General features: G+C 32.6%; 1 protein-coding gene across 1 annotated transcript; it reads right to left on the reverse strand.

Annotated features, from left to right (window-relative positions):
- Window positions 1-6: 6 nt before the first annotated feature.
- LOC134252561 (uncharacterized) lies at window positions 7-7,250 on the reverse strand (the record flags this gene model as incomplete). The annotated part of the gene is made up of 7 exons (XM_062735067.1): window positions 7-642; window positions 2,111-2,307; window positions 2,397-3,972; window positions 4,104-4,250; window positions 4,408-4,541; window positions 5,195-5,391; window positions 7,139-7,250. Coding segments are annotated over 7 exons (2,924 nt in total), but the record flags the coding sequence as incomplete, so codon positions are not given.
- Window positions 7,251-9,026: the final 1,776 nt, after the last annotated feature.

Raw genomic sequence — 9,026 nt, forward strand, 5'->3', positions numbered from 1 at the left:
ACGATAAACCAATTAACTACATGAATATATTTAGAAAGTTTTGGAACATATTCCACCCAAAAGCATATTTTGAGAGTACAACTAATATACATTATTGGGACCCATGTATTGGAAATCATCGTCAAAACTTTTTTGTCTCTTTAAAGAACATAAATTCTGTCTGTTACAAAATTTCCTCTTCCAAGGAGAGTTTAAATGGTTCAATGCACTTTTTTCAGAAGAAGAGAAAACATCTTCCTCCATTGAACCTGAAGGTATGGACACCAGCCTCGGTTTGGAATTAGACTCTGACACCGAGGAGCAACTTGAGATGGAATCTCCATAGCCACTGTCTACGGAACCGCTGTGAATTCCGCTTTCAGGCTTTTGTGTACCTGTGTCATTTTTTGTTTCACCAGATGTTGCAACATATATATTAGAAATGTCTGTGTTTTCATTAAATCTCCCCGTTTTATCATCACACTTTTGGGTAACTGAGATTTCTTCGTCGGATGTTATGATGTCAGAGGACGCTTCAGATTCAGATGATGGCGAGTCCTCATTTTCCGACTCCACGTTTTGATTAGTAGACATTGATTGTATGTCTAGGTCCAAACTTTGATGACGGAAAATTTTCTTGTTAAATTTTCCAGCTTCAAAATCCTGTAAGCAAAAAAAATACTGAGTAACTAAATTTATTGATAATATCATTTTCTTTATTCGAATGTGTTTAGGTATAAAACTATGTTAGTTTAAAAGATTCTTTGCAAACTATTTATGTCGGATATATAATATGTTTGAAATTATTATAGATAAAATTATTGAACCCTGTATATGTTTGAATGCAGTGTATGCTTAATTTACATTAATACATAAATTACATCAGTATATCATTAGTATACAGTTATGGAATGGGTATGAGGGAAATAGCTAACTTATTAAGCTAAGCTAAGGGAGGAAACTATTTCCCGAGGCGGCGAAGCCTCAGAGGGAAATAGTTTCCTGCCGAGGTTAACCATAAATAAGTTCCCATTCCATAAATATTTTATTATACCGAAACAATCATAGGAGATATAAATTTTATGAAACATTTCGACATAAAAAAAAACACTATGTAGGCATGATTACAAAATATGCGGTATTACAGATAGTATGGTAATTAATGCATCGTGTCCTAAAACAGAACAATTAAATTGTTTTTAAAAAGTATTTTCACTGATATTTCGAAGAATTATCGCTGTCTTCATTTTGCTAGAATTCAATTAATATTTTGACATCGCATGCTGAAATGTTTTGATGTCATAGTTACATTGCTAATAACATGACGCGATTCCTTGAACGCTCCGCCCAATGAACACTTTGATTGGTTAAAAGAAGGTATGGTTTCCATATAAATTTTGCCCTGTGATTTTCTAAAAAATGAAACTGGTGTAAAAGTTGAAAACTCATGCTTTTTAAATAATTGAAATTCAATGCAGAAAAATCATACAAGTCATTTTTCTCACATCTGTTTTCAAATGCTAATTTGACGTCATAAACATGTGCATTTTCGTATTCTTAAAAAGTTGCAGAAGACACCAATTTTTAAAATTTTCTTTCAGATAACATTGTCCACAGGCATCGCCCACAAAGATCTTGAGATATGTGATTTGTTATTGAATTTTGCACAAAATATCAAAAAATTAACGTGGGCGACGGCTGTGGACACTGTTTTCTAAAGGAAAATCACCCTTAAAATGTGCCATTTTAGGCTTTTTCTGTTGAAAATAGTGAAATGCTTCACATTACTGACGTCATATTTGCAGAATGGTAAACCTTCATGCCATATTCTTTCCTGATTTATCAGAGTCATTTATTTAACTAATATTAAAGCCAGTTTCAAAACTTTTTGATGTCATTACATTTTTAGGGCGCAATAAAGCTAAAACCATACCTTCTTCTTACTAATACATATTCATGAGGGAGTAGTCCCAGGGAGTATCTCTGATTTTCCAGGGAGTAGTCCTCTGATGAGGGAAATAGTCTCTTCTCGGGAAAATATAGTTTTATGGTATTAATTTTATATAGAGTAATTACAGTAGAGGTATAATAATTAAACTTCTTTGTACATTGTACAAATATTTCATCTTACCTGATAAAACTTATTAACTTGTTCTACTTCCCTCTCATCCTTATTTAATCGTTTTAAAACTGTTTTGTGAGTCTTCTTAATTTGATCATAAAGGACTTTCTTGTTCTGCCAGTTGGTAAATCCCCCCTGCTCTATCTGTGTTCTAATCACTCCGTAGTTTAAATAAGCTTTTCTATGGAAACCTGCAGCCTCTTTTGCTGTTAACAGAGAATAAAAATGTTGCTTGTATTGTATAGAGAAAGCAAACTTAAAATACATGTAAATGTAAAATCAAATAAATACTTACAAGGGTCCCCTATCTTTAACAAGCTTGTTGCCCTCGAGACAAACAGGAAACTTATTCCATGGTAGGATGATATCAGATTTATGTGGGGTGGATGTACATATTGTTTCCATATATTCAAACTTTCTTGTAAATCTTTTTCCGAAGCATCAAATTTTTCTTGTACACGATAAAGAGTCCCCCTCATTCTGAGCAGTCTGGCTCTTTTTTCTGCTCTTGCTGTATCCAACGAGAGAGCCTTGTTGAAGTAATTTTCTGCTTCTTGTAATGCATCCTCATTTAGTCGCTCTTTATTCCACTCTTGAAAGAATGCACTTCCTATGTTTGTCAGGAAAGTGTCTTTATCGATGTAATCATCATGTTCTTTCACCACTAAGGTAAGAGCTTTAAAGTGGCAGTCTCTTGCAGTTCTATATTCTTTGGATTTAAAGGCAATAACTCCCATTAAATTGTAAATGGTTGCAATTTGTGACCAACAATCTCTATCCTTTTTATGCATTGCAGATAATGCCTTTTTCAGGTACTGTCTAGCTTCACCATAATTTTCAAGCATGCTTAGATATCGTGCCTGCATTGTCCAAAAATCACCCAGAATCAATGCTGAAGGATAGTCTCTGATCTTTTTGTCATGATTTAAATCGTAAACTACTTTTGAGAGTTGTTTATCTTTATTTATTATAGAATCAATTTCGTTCAAAATGTTACTGCATCTCTCTAGTCTATCATTATCAAAATAAAGTTTTGCCAGGCAAGATTTATAATATACAAGGTCTAACATATTGCCTTCTTCTTCAGCACCAGAAACCATAGTTTTGAAATATTGACATCTACGAGTTGTGTCCAAAACTAAATCTGTTATCCATTCAGTGTTTATAACACTTAATGAACTGGGAAGATCGACAAAAGTAGGTCTAGGGTTTGTATGCAAATGCATAACATATTCATAGAAAGTTTGAAAATGCGCTTCGTACTTGGCAATGGTTTTCAGTGATTCAACAGAAGTCATTTTTGCCGTTTTTTGGATCATTTTATGTATATATTCGACATATCTTTCCTTTGCCTTGTTAATAAGGCTTTGATATTGTTTCTCTTTTGATTTTAGGAATTGAAAAACTAATGGATGAATGTAATAACATTTTGATGAACATGCTTTTTGTTGATGCCCTTTTATATCTCTATCAATTGGTTCTTGCTGAAATAAGTTTTCGTCGGTGGATTCTAGGAAATTATATCGTTTCAGATAGCCGATCTCAAGTCCCAAGTTTGCTTGACCTACACTTGTTCTTCCACAAACAAACATTGCAGCCTCGATATCAAATTTTATTGTTCGAAAAACAGACAGTTGCATCAAGGTACACGTTCTTTTAGCTTGTTTGTCCGATTTATCCAGCACGGAGAAAGAATGCTGTAGACAAGTTTCTATTCCCATGATATCATTCAGAATCGTTGAACTGGTGTTCAGCAAAAAGGTTTCTATAAGTAGACTTGGAGAAATGTCATCTAATACTCTGCTTAGAGAAAGTATAGCCAATGGACAGTACGAACAGAATGATGCTATCTTCTTTAAATCCTTCTCATTCTATATTTAGAAAAAAATATGCATTCATTTAGGAGAATGGCATATAAAAAACTTAAATGTAATCAATCTAATTATTAATCATATAAAGAGGTTATTTTATATTTATACGTCTTAACTTAAGTTGTACTTACACATTGTATATTTTGTGTGGTCAACTCTTTCTTGAAAAGTGTCATCGCTTGTTCCTCCGAAAGCCCCTTAACTTTAATTTCAACGAAAACCTCTCGAAGAATATGTGATTTCGGGTGGAGAGACTTTGACGAGAAGTTATTACAAACCTTGTCTAAAAGTTAAAAATAAACATCCATTTAGATCCAAGAAGATTGATAACTTCGTCCTAGTATAAAGTATGAAAAATAATCAGAATTAAATTCTTTTTTTTTTTCAATTTTCTCAACAAAAAAAATCATGAAAACAAATGACATGATAATTTACCTTCCCTTGATGCATTTCATCCTTCTCGGCTTCAATAAGCATATTTACCAATTTCTTTAAAAAGTTTAATAATTCTTCCTCATTGAACTTTAAAATGTCATCCATATTGTCGAAAAGAATCAGTTTATTGTGATCTGTAAAAAAATATTTTTTTAAAAAATCATAGATTATTATATGCAGCAAAAAAAATAAATAAATAAATAAATGAATAAAAATTTAATTGTCCGAATTTGATCTGTCATTTCCATTTGCATTTAAAAAGGTAGTTAATTAAGATAATTAACATTAGGGCTGGGCAATAATATCGATATTTCAATATATTGCAATACAATGACAAAAAATATCGTATCGCAATACGATTTTGTAATATCGATATATTGGCAAATGCTTAGATTAAGGAACATTAAATATAAAAATGGACTTATAAAAATTTGCTATTAAACCAAACAGTAAGTCAGAAGTTGTTTGTGGGAACATTTGCATAACTTAAATGAATTCAACAAATTTTTTTTTCTGTGTTGGTTACTCATCATCATAAAGTTATGTACATTCTGCATGTAAATTATTAAAAGTAAATATAGTAAGAAAATGCCATATTTATTACATTGAAAATATTGCAAAACATATCGCAATACAGTTAAAAATATCGCAGTATATCGCAATACGAAATCTCGGGCCAATACCCAGCCCTAATTAACATGCAAGATATGTTGAAAATAAAGAAAAAAAACACAATGTAACATGGAAATTGATAAATCATTTTTCTTATATTTATGTTTAAATTTACCAGAGCTTTCACAACATTTTTGAATCAAACGTTGTCTCCATGAGTCTTGATTGATATCTTCAAAATGGTCCTCCTCATTTAATGTGCTTGTGTACTCTAAGTCTACATCTGATAATTCTCCTCTATACGACGTCATTAACAACTCACCAATCAGCGTAAGTGTACTTCTTACGAGATCCCGCACTTGTTTCTGTTCTCTGGTAAATTAATAAGACTAACAATGAATAAAATAATTTTAATATTTCCTTAAATATACAACAAACTTTTCATACATTATTCAAGCTTAAAACTTATTATATTGAAAGCAAAATAATACTATGATAAATGTTTAATTTATCTTTTTCCAGGAATTTTTTAAAATTAACTTCAGTGTTACATTCAGTAACGATTAAATTCCCCAAAATTTTAACTTAGTATCAGTTTTGTGCCAAATAATCTCACAAATTAACCGTTCTATATTCAAAATTAAAAAACGAAAGAGGCCAACATAAAAAAAATCTAGTATTGTATTAGCATAACTATAGGTATTAAAATTGTCTTATGATCGTGGGTGTATAAATATTTTGTAAAGAGTAATTTAACCGATACCAGCTTCGTGGATATTATTCTTTTAACATGTTGACTAATTCAAAGATATCCTTCAGAGAAATTTGTTGTTTAACTGGCTATTTGAAGAACTTATTTGTTTTTAATTACATATACTAGTGCTCCGAAATGCCCTTTTATAGTAAATTGACATAATAATTCATTTGATATCAATAAGTATCAAACTAACAATAATACTAGTAGTAACATGTAGTTTTGAGCGTAAGAATCTATGACAGCTGCGTCCTGTATGTCCTACTCTATGTGGCAGAATGCTGGAGAATGACAGAAGGATATATGCAGATTTCCTATTTTCTACAACAAATGCCCATTGAAAAGCAAACACATACGATATGAGAACATTATTGACAAATCGGAGATGACAATGCATGGATGGGGCATGTGTTTAAGAAAACCAGGCAGCCAACAACATCACCAACATATTAAGAATGGAAAAGGAAACCTGATGAGCCAAAGAACAACTGGTTAAGGACTGTGGAAAAGAAAATGAGAGACAACAAACTTATATTAGGAAAATCGGAGAGAAATGCTCAAGAAAGATAGAATTGTAGTCCTTGGCCTAATGTAGGTAGGCTTCATTGCAATGCCAGGGGTTATGAGTCAAAACGGTGCCGTTAGGTTCCTGGCATGTTTCATTAGATATTTGCTTACTTCTCTTATTCAGAAGTACAAATTAAATTAAAGTTTTCATAAACAATTAGATAATGTAAACAAAAAGGATTCAGTTGATACCTCAAATGCACGTGTTACAAGCTGTTTATTACAGAATGATTTAATGTGTTTGGCTGAGAAATAAGAAAAACGATCAAGATTAATATTTTGTCTGAAAGACTTCGCCTCAGTCAGCTCACGAATACTGAATTAAATATGCTAGAGGCCTAACGTTATCGTGTTGACTTAGGACCACTGGCATTGCGAGGATGGTACATGTAGGTAGGTAGTTATAAAACTTCTTTATATTGAATGAATTATTGGCAGGTATGTAGTTTTAAAACTTCTTGATATTAAATGAATTATTTATGTCAATTCCAATGATAGAGATAACAATTCAATAAAGATAACAATTCAACATCAAAAGTGCTTCAAACAATACAAATCATACGAAGAGTGAACACGAACTTATAAATCATCAAAGGTGTGATCAGGTGTCAATTGAGGTAGTATCCCCTGCCGAACGGTCATAAATTATCTTTTACTAAAATAATACTTCCTTTTTTCTACATAAGTATGGTCGTGAATGTAAACAACGTCAATCATTCATAACTTGAATTAAACCGAATTAAATCATCACACAGAACACTTAGCCAACAGTCGGTAAATATTTGTTGCAATCAATACCTTAATTCTACTTTGTAGATTCTCCAATGTGATGTTTCTCCCAACAGCCTTCTACAAACTTCATCAGCGACACTCGTTTTCCCCATTCCTCCCAATCCGCAAAACCACACACCTACAACAATTTTCGGAAATAAGAAATTACAATTCCATTCACCTACAACAATGTTCGGAAATAAGAAATTACAATTCCATACACCTACAACAATTTTCGGAAATAAGATATTACAATTCCATACATCTACAACAATATTTGGGTAATTGGAAGTTATAATTTCATCAATTCCTTACATGCACCTACACCAATACCGATGAAAAAAATATACATCCATGCACCAAGTACAATTTTGAAATAAGAAATTTCAGAAAATACAGGTCGGTCCCCTGACCGATAGCAAAACCGATCTTTAAAAATTATACAAATTCATACACATCCAACAATATTAAACTTAGAAATTCAAGCTTTATACACCTACGACAATAATTAGGTTATTTATACAAATAATACTGTAGATAGAAATTATCGAATGCACACACCGACAACAAATTACAGATCCAAATATTCAAATAAATGCAACAGTAAACGGAAAAAGAAGAACTTCCAACACACTTATACACCCCTACTAATGTTATTGTGATTTAAATACAAGACACGTGGTTTAGGTTGATCTATTCAAAGGTTATAGGGTAGAACCGGTTTTATAAATAAAATTGGCAGTAAACATGATGTTTCTTTTGATAACGTGTCCTGTAATAAATGTTTCCAGACCTTTCTGAAAGACTTTCATGATTTTCAACAGAAAAGGGGTGGCTAAAGGAGGGGGTGTTAAAATAGCAATATATCTTATACTTTTCGGCGAAAATTAGACCGATTCGCTGGAAAAAAACAAAAAAAGATAATTAGCATCTACACTGACAAACCTTTGTTTGCCTTATATGGCTGTTGTTATAAATGCGGTATTAGAATTGATGCTAAAAGTAGTTGAAACTGTGAAAAAGTTTACCCCCCCCCCCCCCCGAAATAGGATTTTCGACTTTGTGCAACTATTTCCTTTTTTTTTTTTTTTTTGCTTGTCAACTTTTTCAGGTAAGTAAAAAAAAATTCTCTGGCTGCCCCCCCCCAACTTTCAAAAACGATGCTACGCAACTGTTTACCATTAGATTTTCCTTTTTTTGCAAGCGTAAAATTCCTGTAGTATTCGTAGTAGCCCATAATGCAATATTCATTCAGCTGATTGGTCAGTTAAAATCATGCTGGTGCCTCATTTGCTAATCTGACGCCAATAAATATAGTCCCGGTTCCCATGCAAATATTTTTGTCCAAAAAGAAATTTTAATTCATGACTGCAGAAAATTGTATCACAGAGAATACGTATTTAAGTTTGAATGAAAATAAAAGAGAACGATTGATTGAAGTACATTGAAGTGCATTTCTACAGACATTATCAGCTGATTCTAGGGTGGTGAAAACTGAAACGCAACATAACTTTTCTGTTTACCATGCTTCCACGTGCTAGTCACTTCCTAGCCAATTTACCCTATCTCGCTGAAGTCTCGCTAACTCTCGCCAGAGCCACTGCCAGTGCTACTCTGAACTCATCGGGTTTTATGATTTGCAGAACATCGAAAAATAAAAGGTTCCGAACACACTTGTACACGGCGGAGAATCTACGTCATCGGACGGGATTAGGACACACAAAAATGGAGGACAAATACTCCGCTTCGATGTAAGAAGTTGATATTTTTGCACTTATAAAGAATGAATATTAAATCAGTATCCTGCCTAAAGTATGCCACAGAACGTCAACTACAATAGACAATGTACGTTTGTTCGTGATAGAATCTTATTGTTCCAAACACTTCGACACAGTTTGAAAACAAGTGAGAAAAA

The sequence above is a fragment of the Saccostrea cucullata genome, unplaced genomic scaffold (assembly GCF_032062105.1).
Source record: "Saccostrea cucullata isolate Sc308-1 unplaced genomic scaffold, CSIRO_AGI_Scuc_v1 ctg19298, whole genome shotgun sequence".
Lineage (NCBI taxonomy): Eukaryota > Metazoa > Mollusca > Bivalvia > Ostreida > Ostreidae > Saccostrea > Saccostrea cuccullata.